Genomic DNA, 15067 nt, shown 5'->3' on the forward strand with positions numbered 1-15067 from the left:
CTGTTTAAGGTAAAGACTTCTATGACGTATTCCTGATACACATGTGACACTGCGGATTGAGGAATGTTAAATGGTCATACAAATTGGAAATGACAGTTTACCTCTAACTAACTAGTAGTAGCTGTAAAATGGCACGTATTAGCAAACCTCGTCTTACCTAAAATTACAGCGGCGCTTGATTAGTTTTTTACAACCATTAACAGGATTCCCGTGTCGGCTTTTAATTTGACGGACAGGGTCACGGGGATTCACTCGTTTCAAAGTTGGTCACGTGAGTAACGTAATGACGCACCTACGCGGAAAGGCGCGATTTGTGAATTTCTAAAATATTTCGCTAAAAGAAACCCAACTTTTTTTTTTAAATATAATAGACTACAAGATAATACCAACATGGTGCAAGATTTTCATGTATTGAGATGTTTTTCTTGTCAGATATTTCAAGTACAACAGGTAACTGCAGATGTAACTCCTTATCAGGTCAGCTAGTATTAAATAAAATAATTTGCGTTAGCTAAGTTAGCTAACGCTAGCTAAGAACAACAAGATCTTTTAAATCTGCATTATTATTATTATTATTATTATTAGTAGTAGTAGTAGTAGTAGTAGTAGTAGTAGTAGTAGTAGCAGTAGCAGTAGTAATAATAGTATTTCCGATTAACGTTTTATCTAGCCACTTCGGTTAACTAACCTAAGGTTAACTACATGACAAATATATTGTAAACCAGCTAGGTTGGCTAATAAAGTATGTTAACCTAGGTTAGCTAACTCGCTATTTAGTTATTTGTTTTAGAATCAAGTAGAAACTGAGTGGTTCTGTGACTGAAATGGTGGTTTAACGCGAACCTATTGTCACTGACGATTACAAGAGATAGGAATATTCATACTAGCGAGTTAATTCTGTGATTATATGTTTCGTAATGGACAAATGGTTCGGTCAAGGAATAGAATGTTCATCTACGTAATATTACTATATACTATCTATAGTTCTCCGGGAAAAGAGAACAAAATCGGATTTCTGTTAGGTCACTTGTACTAAATCTGGACTATTACGCAGTGCATAGGTTTCAGAACTGAACATAATTCATGGGTTTACATGACACTGAATGTGGTGGAGCAACCCCTCAGTGATGTCACATTAGTGTCACTCCTGCACAGCATCCAACGGCTACGTTACGTGTGACTGTTTTCTACGCTGGTACCAAACCTCACCCATGACAACAAAACCTTTGTAGCTAGCTCTCCAAAGATCTGTAAAGCTTACCAGATGACTCTCTTGCCAAACTCCATTGTGTTGTTCAGAAAATGAGTAATTGTGTTCTTAAACAATGAGCCCACTGATGGACATTGAGTGGTTTTCTCTGCACTCACTTTCTGAAGCCTTTAACATTGCAAGTTATCTGGCAGGTCAAATCTGTGCCATTTGTGGAGAAACTCCAGTTATAAGAGCCAGAGCCATCAAGATGCATTTCCTACAAGAACAGCTGATCAGCTGTCACTGTCCAGCTAAGATGTAACTTTATTTTACTTAAGGTTAAAAAGAGCAAAAAATGGAGCTGCAAGATGTGTGGAGAAAAACAGTCACTTATTAAGGTAAGGAGGAAGTCTTGTGTATTGGGCAGATGCAGGCCAGGGGGTTTTATCCTCCCCAACTCCACATTTTGGTGGCTTATTGCAGGAATATGGCAGAGGAACTGGTGCAGACTGTAGACGCCATGTGCAGAAGTTGAATTTACTGCGTGGTGAACTTCTGGAGGTAGAAAATGAAAAGACCTGGACACAGTGGTAAGCATACATTTTGAATATCAATATCTGGAATTATTGTGAGCATCTAAAGTTTAAAAGCACAGTGTAAAAAACCTGTGCACTGAAATAAGCACCCATAAATACAATGTTGGGTGCCATGAGTAAAGTGTAGTTTTTAAACACTACAACTGGTGTTTCAAACAATCGCTCATAATTACTCACCCACTTTACTCATAGCACCTAACATTACTCATGGCACAGTACCAAGTAACTTCATTATTTTTCAAAGGGAGAAAGAGAAGGAGTGTGAAGCTGAAGAGGGTTTTGGTGGTGATGCTCAAAGCTGTGAGAAACAGGTAGAGTATGTTCTGCTGGAGGGCATCTTCAGCACTGTTTTATCAGGTCCTTGGGCATGGTGATGTCTTATGAATAGGATCAAGCTATGACAATAATGCTCTTGGCAAACATTTATGGTGGATTTCAAAATTGTTCCGTTGATAGCCCCTTTGTCTCATATCTACCATCATCATGCAGGGTGTCAGCCGCTGGAGTAAATTTCTAGATCAAATGGACAGCAGACCAAGGGATGACGAAGATAACGAAGAGGATGAGAATGTTTGCACAGGCAGAGAGAGGTTTAGAAGTCGTCATAATATAAGGTCAGACCAGTGGCTATATATTCTCCCAGTGCACAATAAATATAAGTATTTCTAATTATAAACAGTCAATCTCTCTATTTAGAAAGTAAAGAATCTTATCAAGTGAAGAGTTTAACTTGCTAGGAGATGTCTATTATATGAAAAGAATGGATTTCATTTTTGTTTTCCTTTTAGCAGAAAGAGGAAGAAAAGCATTACTTCAGGAGGTGCGGGAGGCCACTCCACAGTCTGTGAGGCTATCACTGCTTGTCGGAGGCCCAAAGAACTACTATTTGAGGTAAAGTATGTCAGACAGTGACACACCTAAACCTGTGTTTTTGTTGCTCAGGCTGGTTTAAATAACATACTGAGTGAAACTGGATGCCTGTGAAACCATCACAATAACATTACTCAAGTGAAGGTTATCTGCACATGGTCATAAACAATGTTTATTTTTTTTTACAAGTGAATAATTTTAGCAATAAATACTTTCCCACATAAAAATATGATGCAGTCATTGGACTAAATAGCTGCTCATATGGGAATTCCTAATTTTTTGTTTAGTTTATTCTAGCTCCATGGTACCGACACAAAAGGATAAATGTGAAATGCTAAACTCAGGAAGTAAATGAATAAATGGAAAACTAAACTTAAAATGACATGTTGGGCAGGTTTCATTACTGATATTTCCTGAGCTAAAATGTAATAATTAGCTTTGTCCATATACTGATTTATTTATTTTATTCTTTTTGCAACAGACTTAAACAAAACCTTTTTGAAATTAAGATAATTGAGCTCTGCCTTTAGACTACCATTAAACTGCTAATAGTAGATGGGTCAGCCTTCAAGTACTTGGGCAGGCTCTGATGTGAGTCTCTTCTTTCATGTGAGCATGGAGGAATACTTGGCTGAAACACATCACTTATATTGCAGCCGCAGCATGATCGTTATGCTCTTAGTGGATACGACAGTGGAGCAAATATACAGCAGCCTTCTGCCAAGGTAACCACCAAGCATCCCTCAGTGTCTGCCAGCAATGTTTTTGCAGCTACATCCTCTTTTATGAGTTTGAGTGAAACTAACATGGCGTCTGGAGGCTCCAAATGGACTAGGTTCCTTACTACTGCAACTGTTGAAGAGGACAAGAGGGAGGATGATAATTATTCTCAAATGAGTGCTAAGGCAGCTGATGCTGAAGTACACCACTCCCTCTCTACTCTGAGTCCAGGCAAGCATATACAAGTTATAGATGGAAATGCAGGCAACATGGGTAGTGGAGACAGAGTTTGTGGAAGATCTTTATTGGATAAGGAGCTTGGATTATGTAACAGGACTACCGAGCGTGCTTTTGAGAAACTGAGCCACTGTTTAACTGGGACTACTTCTAACCAGTCCAGCAGTCCTATCTTTAAATCAGAGCCTCTTCGCTCCAAGAAGCCTATCTGTCTTCAGCCAGTACCTGTCAAAAGAACAAGTCCTGCCCTTTCTTTGAGAACATTTTTCTATACTGATGAGGACTTTGATGACACATTTTAATGTGTTACACTTTACATTTTTCTTTGAATAGTTGCTAATATTACAAACAATATTACCCAATTGGGGCTACAGTGTTTTAATAATCAATCATCGAGAGGTGTTTTAATAATTTTGCTGAGGCATTTTATTTGACAGTCAGAGCACGAAACTTTGAAAATAGAACAAATGATTCCTATTCATTCTAACAAAAAAACTCATTTGAGAAATATTGTTGAAGTAAATGGTGCCTTGAAACAGTGACTATAAGAAATTTGTTCAATAGCCATGTTTTTCTTAATGTTGACCAATTTGAATTTTTTTTTGGTACCATTTTTATAAAACATGAGAAGTTTAATCAGTAGGTTATGTAGTCATTATATAATTTGTTAAGGTTACAAGTTGTATTTCATTAAAGACAAGTGTTGATAAAGATTATAAATCACTGTTCTTTAAAATACCAGAGTAGTTTGTTGTCAGCAGTATGAAAGGAAATTTTTACTTATGTAGGAAAGGCAGACTTGGTAGAAATTGCTATAGGGTTAGCAAGGGGATTTAATATTTTTCTGAGACCATGCAGGCCTTCATTTCGGTGGACCAGGTGGTTTGGAATACTGGATGGTGTCCAGAGCACCTCCAATGTCATAGTTCTTTGTCTGGAGAAGCCTCGTCAGCCAGCCACCATCATCTGAAAACCCCATTGACAGCATCTGAGACAGAGATTCCACTAGTCGAGGGTCTGCATCTGAGAAGAGGGAAAAATTAGGTTGTGAGCATTTGATTTGATGTTTGGGGATTAGAGGGCATGTAGAATGTCAGGTCAGTTAAAACTCATATTGGTTCATAAGATGCAGAGAACAAATGAACAGGGAGCTAGACATGGGGGAAAGAGTTTGGATTGTCAGTTACTGCATTATACCTTGGGGCAGGTGTGGGTAGTGAGCAGCCTCACGCAGCCCAGTGGGGCCTTGGTTAGAGGTGGTGCAGAGAGAGGCAGGGCAAATGGTTACTTCCTCATGCCCATCCACCTGCATCCCCAATGACTGCAACTCGCCTGTGGATGGATCCACTTCCTTTGAGCTCACATGAGTCCACTCCTCATCTTTGTCTTTCTGATCCTGTAAGGGCAATTTAGAAAACATATTGGGAGTCCTTGTTCAGCACATTCGCCAGGGTAAATTCAACATTATGATAAATATGAACTGATTACTGGCTTATTTGACAATTTAAGAGTTGCGATTTAAAAAAAACAAAAAAACCCAACCTAGGTATTTAGTACAGGTCTTATTCAATTACCTTTGCTCCCTCAGTAGCTTCTACACTGCTTGAACTTGTAGAATCCCCCTCTGCCCCAGTGGAAAGGAGGCCTCCGTCGCTCCGAGTACTAGGAGGTCCACTCGAAGCAGGGGGGGTTGGTGTCACTTTGGTCCTCCTACCCTCATGCTCCACATCAATGTCCACATCTATGCCTGTAGAGAACCACATTTATTTGCCAAGCAAATATACAGGTGTACCACTAATTTGCAGGATGCTACTTTATTAGAAATTGTTTGCAGGGCTTTAAGAATAAGGATTCTTGCAAAGATGTCTTATTCAGTCCATTTGTGATGGAGAGGGCACCTACCAAGGGGGATCAGCATGGCAGCCACTCCCTCTCCAATGTTCTTCAGATACTCCATATTGGCCTTGGCAGATGTAGAGGCTCCTGTAAAAGAAAATAATTGGTTCAGGAATGGCTACAAAGGGCAATGGAACAAGCAAAAAAAAATAAATAAATAAATTTAACTCGAGGCAAAATGATACAGATGCATGGGATGGGTTTTGAAATGTGCTAAACATCAACAGAACAGATGAGTATAACTTGAACAATGCCGTTTCAAGCTATGCAACTAGCAGACAAAAACTGGATTGGAGCATCATTGGTGACTGGGATGATGGCACAGTGGGCCAGCTTGGCTGATAACTTTTGACAGCAAGTAAATTCCATTTCTGCATAAATATTCTTAGTATTACATGTAAACTCTTACTGAAGAAGGCACTTAGCATCTAATCTGCTTCTTTAGTATTTCCCATTACATATTAATGCTGAAATAGAGAATTAATTCCATCAAGTCTTTACCATTTTGAGCCTGGCTATCCTGTGACTCGGCCTCCTGGGAGCTAGGCTGGGCAACAGATGGACCTGGCTGAGCCTGGTTTTGAGCCTGGTTTTGGGCCTGGACATGAGCTTGAGCTCCAGCCCACATGCAGTGCTTCATCTTACGCCAGCCCTTCCCACGAGGGAACCACTAAGTAACAAAGCAGAAGAGTTTAACAAGTTGAACCCAACCACTTAGCGCCCCCCTACTGTTTTTTAGAAAAGCACAGGAAACAAAAGTAAAAAATGATGGCACCTTCCAAAGAACACAATGACAAATATTTTCCACTTGGCTGGTTCTTACCTCAAACATGTTAGCCATGGGGTGAAAAATGGGCAAAAGAGGATGCTCCTTATGAAGGCCCTTGGCCTGGCAGGTGGAACACAGGTCATAGTCTCGGCACACAGTGCACTTAAAACGAGTCCCGACCACCTGTCCCTCACACCCGTCACAGGTCACACTGGGGTGAACCATGGGGGGGTGATGAGGTGGGCCCATAGGAGGAGGTCCTAAAGGCCCCATGTGGTGGTGCCCATGGGGTCCCATGTGATGTGGTCCTGAAGCAGGGGGTAAAGATAGCCCTTGCTTGCCATGAGGCGAGAAGTCACGCTTGTGCTCCTTCTTTTCTGAATGGGGTAAACAACAGGACAGAATCTTAGTATCTAGTTAAAGAATTATTATTATTTTTTTAAATGTGTCCAAGCTACTAAATTGTTGACATTCCCTTGTTTATTTTAAATTTAAAACAAATCCAAACACCAGAATGTGTTCTGGATGCGATTAGAAATATCAAAAATGCATAAACTTGCCCTTGATGAAGAGGCGGAAGGTGTCATCCTTCACTAGCGCCAGACCCATGATCAGCTCCTCATCAGAAGAGAAGGCAATCATGTCACCATCCTCATCTAAGAGAATGGAGAAACCCAGTGACTGGATTTGTAATGGCAATAGGCCATTAATTTAAAACATGTTTTGGCTAGATGTAAATTAAACGGCACACACCACAGAAGGACTTTCCTTTATTGAAGCTGAAAATGCTTTTAAAACAGGAATCTAATATTAGAAATTCTAAATTCTAGTTAATTGGTTCATTCATGGAACACATGTTTGAAATTTAACAGATCCCTATCCATAGCTGAACAAATTGCCTTCGCAATTCATGCTAATTATATATGTTTTAAAGCAATTATTGTATATCAACTAATCTAATCACCTTTACCACAGAACACTGCTAATCAAAATGTCATTAAAAAGGACCAGTAAAATGATCACCACCAGAAATATCAATATTTCTGGCGGGTTTTTTTTGGACTTTTTTTCTATAAAAGTGCGGCTCACATAAGGAGATTTAAATTGCTTTTTAGTCCTCAAACGAACCAGTTTATGCTACATAATTTCTGAAACACCCCAGCCACTAGGTGTCAGTAAAGAATTAAGGCCAAAGTAGTCACTTTTTTGGTCAATGACAATTACTTTTTTTTAAACATTACTTTCCCCACCTTTTTTCTTCTATTTTTAACTTACTGCTGCATACATATTTATACAATGCATATAAGACATGCAGGAAAACCAGCTTAACAAGTCATCCCTTTACAAACTCACTCACTGTTTTCTGCCAAAACCATGTTATATAACCGGCAGTCTCGTACCGATAAACAGGGAATTAATAAGATATGCTTGGCCAAAGTTACTATATAAACAACAATAAAAGTAGTGTAGTTTAATTACAATGTACATTTAACATGTTTAATTTAAGAATGTAAGCTAATTTCCTATGACTGACCAGGGTAAACACATAAGGATTTTCATTTGATGTCAAATAACTAATAGTATAAACTGACATTTAGGCCTACTTATTAGCGCTTTGCACTGAAGTAATAAATTATATCCAGTCTAATGTGTAATCGACTAATATAAAGCCCTGTTCCTCCACGGATAATCAATGGAGTATAACTTGAAAGAGATTAACATTTTTAAAAATCATTCAGGTTTACCTTTGTAATACATTTGGAGGGAAACATTCCGGAGGTTTGAAAAAACATCCACCACCTTGCGACTCAAGTACTCGTAACTAGTTGAGACGTCTTGATCGATGGCAAAGCGCCGGATCTCTTTAGTACAGTCTTCTTTTCCAACGAGATAAGCTTTCACAGTCATCGACATTTTTAGTCTTCTCAGTGATGCCACCAACTCGTTTACAAAGTCGAGCACTGGCGTTTGTTGCGCAGCAGAAATTACTTCCCTTCAAAACACGAGTCAGCTGACAGCTCGCAGAGGAATACGCTTCCTGAATCTGTCTACAGTTCCGTTTATAGCCGTTACACTGCCTACAATTTTTATGCAGCAGAACAGCCAATCGGAGACGTCACCGTAGGTTGAAGGGGCGTGGCCAAGAGCGTCTTCGGGACAAAGCTCACATCTTGTTTTGCGCTGAACGCATGATCCAAAGGTACTACAACAACAGAGGGGAGGGAGGGTTGTGGAAGGCCGAGGAATGACACAGCATTTTCCGAAGGGGGAACTTCCGTTGAGATCACAATAAACCTGTCTCCGTAAATACTGTAGAGTTAATCGATGTGTTATGTAAAAATCAAACATTTATAAAAAATTTTTACAATCCCGATTTCTCTACACCAGCAGCCCAGTTATTATATTTGAGTTTTTGTAATTGCAAATACGTGTTCAATAATTGGAGTAATTAATTAAAGAATTGGGCATTTTCCCTAGTTATCACCCAACTCAAATTCAAACACCCCAAGGAAAAAAAGAAGACTTTCTTGTCCAAGACAGGTTATAAATGCATTTACATGTATAAGCATGATAGAAATATATATATATATATGAATTGTATTAGGGTTATGCAAATTGTGTGCAGTTAGTAGTAAGGAAATTAAAGCTTCACAAAATTTTAAACTTCTATGTATATTATTTTAGTCTTAGCTTTTAATTGCTATATACATCTTTATGTCCACCAACTTCTGGATCCTCACACCTCCTGCTCCTAGGCAACTAATCACCAATTCATGCCTCGTGTGAATGGACCACGCTTCCCAGAGTGCAGAGTCAATACAGGACGCAACATTGTGATTCTAACATTGCTGCTTTTGGCTAGGTGTTTTTGGTTGACATACCACTCTAAACCCTGCAGTCATGCTGACAGGTCTAAAAAAACAAAAAACAAACAAACAAACAAACAAAAAACCCCCACAATATTGCTGTACCTGCTGTAGGCCAAAATTTAATCTTTAGTCTCACAGAGATCAAACCACAGTGGTCACTTTGCCCTTTTCCTACTACAAATGATCAGTTTTATTTAGGAATCTCCTACCAGGTGTGAGTTTCTGGAGCTGTGATACCTGATTGTTTTCCTGTGGTGAGAGTCATACCAGTACATGGTCATTTTTGTTTGATCAAGGCAGCAAACTCTGTTCTTGGTCAAGATAACACTGAAGGAAGTCTGGGCCTTTGTGGTAGAGGGCTATGTGGAGAAGAGTTGGAGAGTAAAGTTGGGACAGAGCTGGCAGACTGAGGAATTACGTTTGGAGAAATCTCTGTCTTGGGCTTGCTCTTTCCTTCTTGCTCTCTGTCCCTCCATTCCCCCTCTCTCTTTATCCATCTATAGGTAATATTCAAGTAGTATTTTCTGTGCTGCATCTTTATGTTGGTTACACAAAACCTGGAACTGTGAATAAGAAAATGAATTTATTAGGGCTAGGTGAGTCATCTTTCATTTTCCCATACTTTGTATTTTATTGACTATTTGTCTAATGTAATAACATCCTCTGTCTTCATTTGACATTAAAACACTAGGATTTTTCTTCTGAAAACTAAATCCTGTCACTTTGCTAGATTACTCTATTTTAATCCAGAGCCACAAGTGCTACATATCATTCTAATGCAATTAGCACATTTGAGGAAAAATACTTTGCCATTTGTTCTGGATTAGTTTAACATATCTTAAAATCATTCCATTCTTATTTATTATATGGTTGTATTTGGATGTCTTTTTTATATAGGTTTTGTACTAAATGGTACATTCTAAGTGCTGTGTCATGCTGAGTAAGGACTAATAGTTTCATACATTTAGCTTTTACCAAATTCTGATGAACAGACTTTCTGGAGCCCTTTCATTAACATAAACGTGCCCTAACCTTTCAAGAGATAATGATACCAAAACATATTTAGGTAATAACTCCTTTTTTATTTTGATGATTTACCCCAAAACTACTGAACCACAAATTAACCCTTTAATCCAACCAGGTGCACACAGATAGATAGAACTAATCAGTTGTTAAACAAATGGAATCAAGTATGTTTCTGCTTGATGGTGTTAAACTTAGTGTTTGCTCTATTGTTAATTACAGTCAAAATCTCTCCCACAGTATGTCAGCCCTATGGTATTTTCACAACCATCTTGTTGGAACTTGATTGAATTTCACAACCATCAGTTCATGCCTCATGTCTGAAAGGACTACATTGCTCAGAGTGCAGAGTCAGCACAGGACAGCAACACTGATTTGCACTGGGCTGCTGTTGGCTAGGTGTTTTGTGGTTGACCACTCTAAACCCCGCAGTGATGCTGACATGTCTAAAAAAAAAAAAAAATGCTGTACCCGTGTAGGCCAAAATTTAGTCTTAAATCACATTTGTGGTCTCTCACAGAGATCAAGTCACAGTGGTTACTTGGCCCCTTCCCTATCACAAATGAACAGTTCTTATTCAGGAATGTAAATCATTGTCCTACCAGCTGTGAGTTCCTGTAGCTGTGAAACCTGATTGTTGTCTTATGGTGGGAGTCATACCACTATATAGTCAATTTTGATTGGTCAGTGGCAGCAAACCCTGTTCTTGGTCAAGAGTAATACTGAAGGAAGTCTGTGCCTGTGCGGTAGGGGGCTTTCTGGCTTTCCTTCTTGCTCTCTGCCCCTACATTCCTCCTCTCTTCAGCCATCTATAGCTAATATTCAAGTAGTATTTTCTATGCTGCACCTTTGTAGGTTACACACATCCTCATGACCTCATGACTTATTTCTTGTTTTTTATATATATATGTGTGTGTGATAATTATAATTTGGAGTCTAATGTGTATATTACCTTTGCCCACATCTATTTCTGTCAGTGGTTGTAGGTAAGTGGGGTAAGGATGAGTTGATATAGAAAAAAAACCTTACACCTGACAGACCTGTACCATGTTCACACCCATAATTATCACTAATTAGACACTAAGAAGGGTATTTGACCTCAAAGGTTAGCAAAAAAATTAATTTGCACCTTTTTAAACCAGTCTCAGCAAGAATTTAATGTCAAAAAATTTACCAAGATGGAATTTACAGAAGGCCTGCTGCTAGTATCCAAAGTCAGCACACATAAGATACAGGATCACAAAACCTGGAACCATGAATAAGAAAATAAATGTATTAGGGCCAGATGAGTCATCTTTCTTTTATTAATTACTTCTGTAATGTGCTCTGTTCTCACCTGATATAAAAACGAGGTTTTTCCTTCTGAAAACTGTCCTGTCATTTTACTAAATTACGCCATTTTAATCCAGAGCCACGAGTGCCACATATAATTCTGATGCAATTACCACATTTGATGAGAAATACTTTGCCATCTGCTCTGGATTAGTTTAACATATCTTAAAATCATTCCATTCTTATTTATTATATGGTTGTATTTGGATGTCTTTTTTATATAGGTTTTGTTTAATATATCCTAAAATTATTCATTATATGGTTGTATTTGAATGTTTTTAGTAGGTTTTGTAATAAATGGTACATTCTAAGTGCTGTGTTATGCTGAGTAAGGATTAATAGTTTCAAACATTTACCTTATTCCAAATCAGTATTATCAGACTTTCTGGATCCCTTTAACATAAGTTTGCCCTAACTTTGCAAGAGATAATGATACCAAAACGTATTTAGGTAATAATACCTTTCACATTGTTGATTTACACCAAAACTGTTGAACTACAAATCAAGCCTTCTATCCAACAGGTGCACACACATCTATCTAATCAGCTATTAAACAAATGGACTCAAGCACGTTTCTGCTTGGTGCTCTATTGTTAATTACAATCAAAATCTCTCCCTCAAATTGTCTGCCCTATGGTAATTTCACAACTACCTGTAGCTGTACTCATGTTAGATTGTTTTTTTGCCATTTCAGTCCACATTTAGGAAGGATCTCTACTCTATTGTAATTCCAATATTTGGAAGGAACGGACAATACCTTGTTTTCGATGTGTCAGCCCAGTTATTGGTGATCTTAATGACTTATTTAAGGCGTGATGGGAGGTGAAGCAAAAAACGCGGACCACCAGGTGGGTCCTAAACTATGGTCTAGATTATATTAGGCTCTATTTCTCTATCAAGTTAAAACTGCATAAAGAGTCAGGCCTTGTTACAGTTAGCTAGAGAATATTCCATTCCCTCACAATGCTGTTCTTACCATTGGCCAGTCATACTGCAACTAAACTATCTTTCTGAATTAATCTTTGTGTTGCTGGTTACTTCATGATGGTCTCCTTATAGGAAAGTCTGAGGGATAGAGATTTAGCCTGAAAGGATTACATTTTCTAAAGCATAGTTATACTGATGAATGAGATTAAAGGTGAATAGATGTGTTCTCTGTGACCTTTTTAAAGATTTCTTCCTTTTATTCACTTATTTATATAATTATTGTACATGTTCTAACTTTTTAAAAATTTTATTGTTGGCTTTCTCATTCACAACGGGAAGTATGTAGTCATTCTAGATGAGCTAATAGGAGTTTCACCGTCACCTGATTCTGACTCATCGGCGTCATGAGGTCCCATTGTAATCACTGCAACCTAACGCGAAAGTCGAAGAAAGAGCACGATGCTTCTAGAATTATACCAAATTAAGAGTCCTTTCGGCGACAGCTATGAAACTTGGACACGATCGTCTAGAATTATGACAAATTAAACACCATTTTAGCGACATGTTTTATTTAGTTAACAGTCGCCGCTATTTACACTTAAGCATGAGAAAATTCGTAGCACCAAACTAGTATTGGCTTTTGAATTATTTCTATAAACTAATCATTTTGATCGGATTAGTGATATTAGTGATTCGATAATTATCTTAGTCTGTGGGACTATCTGTAGTTTAGAATCTTCTTATATTAATCCAGAGCAGTTGTTATTTATAAAGATGGGTTTGCCTAGATAATTTTAAACCTCTCCAACTCAAGCATTCGTTACCTCTCCTTTTAAAACATACCCGGCTACCCGAAGAATCTTGCTTGACGACCCACCCTTCTCTATTAGCGTTACCTGTAATAAAATAATTAGTCGCTGGATGGCGCCGTATTTGAACAAATTTCGAACAATATAAGTTCGTGACAGGTGAGTACGCAGCGGAAATAAACTTCATAAAAATTACTACAATAGTGATCATAATCGTTTCCCTTTACAATTGAAAGGGGAACTATCCTAGCCGTAGATTGATTACGTCTAATATGGTAGACTAATTTAGTTGCTTCCATTTGAAGGCAATACAATTGATTTTCTCTACATAGCCTATTAGAACTAGTAGACTAAGCAAGTCTTTCAGATAAATTTCAGATAAACTGCCTTCCTGAATATAAATACATTTTAGGGAGTTTTTAGAATGACTTTAGAATGTAATTTATCTAACGCATAGAGTACAGTTTCGATTAGGAAATCGCGTATAAACCTCCTATTTGCGTTAATAAATTTCTTCAGGTTATTAACTGTTCTGCGAAGTGTGCAATAAATTCACAAGCCTTTTCCGTAAACATAGGCTACTGCAGCATCAAGTCTTTAAGATAGACAAGTTCAATACTAGAACGGGTTGGGTATAATGGGTTGCAGCAGCTAATGAAAAGGTCGCAACCATTAGTTTTTTAGTAGGCCTCCTGCACAGGCGTCATTAGCACTCGATGTTGCTTCTGCCCCGTGTCGCCAGGTTCTTGTGCTTCTTTTCTAACCGCATGGAGGAGCAGCTGCTCTGGGGTCATTGCGTCATTCGCTCCAATGTGCAAAATGCGAAACCGAGCCGCGAGACACGTTTAACGCAAACGCGCGTGAGCATACGCTGTCTCACATCCTTCTTTCTTTACACAACCAGTCGCAGACAAACCGTGAACAAAAAAAGAGCCTTCCCCTTTCGGCGTCTCCCCTCCCGCCGCCACCCGCGCAGCCTGCGCGATGAGCGCTCCGCGCCATAACAAACATTGCCTCGCTTGCCAGCGCACACAGACTTGAAGCGTTCCTCGCGCTGTACAAACGCACCCGAGCACAGCTTAACAGCTACGCCGCGTTCGGTTCGGACATGATACCGGTGCGCATCCGGAGATGAGGCTCAGAAATGGCACCTTCCTAACAATCTTATTGTTCGGACTATGCGGACTTATATCCTTGTCTTGGTACACCGCATTCAGCAATTCCAAAGGTAAGCTCTCGCTTGTCTCTACGAGCGGGGCGTGTTGGTGCTAATGTATTATGGAGAGCTACCGATGTAACAGCCCGTGTCATGAAATGATTTTTCCTCGTGTCTGTAGAAGCTTTAATTGTAGATCTGTGATCGCTTATAGTTCAGTCTTCGATTATGTATTAAAACTGATGAAACACTGCCTACGAATGCTTGGCGTTAGTGGACCTCTGTTACCTTAACGTTTTGTATTGGTTCTCCAACTATTAAGATCTGATCCCATGATAAACACCACTCCTTTCGTCGCTCATTTAAACGCGGAAAGAAAACGCTCCAGAAGTTCAGCATGTACAATTGTTTGTGTTTCCGAACAAAGGTGTAATTGTATGGGTTTCGCTGTTGATGAATATCTGGAGCCTATTTCTGCTGTGTTCCTCTCGAACGTAGTTTTTAAAATATATATATATTTATTTATTTATTTTTACATATGAGAACAGATTCTACAGGTAAGTCTCCTTAGAGTTCAGGGATGCACGGTTTTGTACGGTCCAAATGATGGCATTTCCGCGTAGGATAGATGCACGTGTGCAGCAGTCTGATTATCATTCAGTGCACTTGT

The 15067-nt window shown here is 38.9% G+C and overlaps 3 protein-coding genes across 4 annotated transcripts in view; 2 read left to right on the forward strand and 1 right to left on the reverse strand.

Annotated features, from left to right (window-relative positions):
• The first annotated feature begins 283 nt into the window (after nucleotides 1-283).
• Nucleotides 284-3917, forward strand: mrnip (MRN complex interacting protein). Its single transcript, XM_081699354.1, has 7 exons — nucleotides 284-450; nucleotides 1531-1590; nucleotides 1676-1782; nucleotides 2033-2099; nucleotides 2278-2402; nucleotides 2577-2679; nucleotides 3315-3917. The coding sequence occupies exons 1-7, from the start codon at nucleotides 391-393 to the stop codon at nucleotides 3915-3917; spliced, it is 1125 nt and encodes a 374-aa protein (XP_081555480.1). The 5' UTR covers nucleotides 284-390.
• A 100-nt stretch (nucleotides 3918-4017) lies between these two features.
• sqstm1 (sequestosome 1) lies at nucleotides 4018-8334 on the reverse strand. The gene is made up of 8 exons (XM_027021985.3): nucleotides 8026-8334; nucleotides 6841-6936; nucleotides 6335-6657; nucleotides 6013-6181; nucleotides 5518-5598; nucleotides 5190-5362; nucleotides 4813-5011; nucleotides 4018-4638 (listed from the first exon to the last, which is right to left on the reverse strand). The coding sequence occupies exons 1-8, from the start codon at nucleotides 8192-8194 to the stop codon at nucleotides 4478-4480; spliced, it is 1371 nt and encodes a 456-aa protein (XP_026877786.2). The 5' UTR covers nucleotides 8195-8334; the 3' UTR covers nucleotides 4018-4477.
• Nucleotides 8335-14086: 5752 nt separating this feature from the next.
• Nucleotides 14087-15067, forward strand: part of mgat4b (alpha-1,3-mannosyl-glycoprotein 4-beta-N-acetylglucosaminyltransferase B) — a 74523-nt gene continuing 73542 nt past the window's right edge. Inside the window, exon 1 of one of the 2 annotated variants that reach the window (XR_014117741.1) lies at nucleotides 14087-14469. Coding sequence is in view for 1 of the 2 variants with exons in the window: in XM_027021987.3 (XP_026877788.1) it covers nucleotides 14373-14469 (97 nt within the window). In the remaining variant the exon portion in view is untranslated. The remainder of the gene's footprint in view (nucleotides 14470-15067) is intronic. The other variant, XM_027021987.3, reaches the window with a different exon arrangement.

Source organism: Electrophorus electricus, chromosome 16 (assembly GCF_041902795.1).
Source record: "Electrophorus electricus isolate QZ-2024a chromosome 16, ASM4190279v1, whole genome shotgun sequence".
Lineage (NCBI taxonomy): Eukaryota > Metazoa > Chordata > Actinopteri > Gymnotiformes > Gymnotidae > Electrophorus > Electrophorus electricus.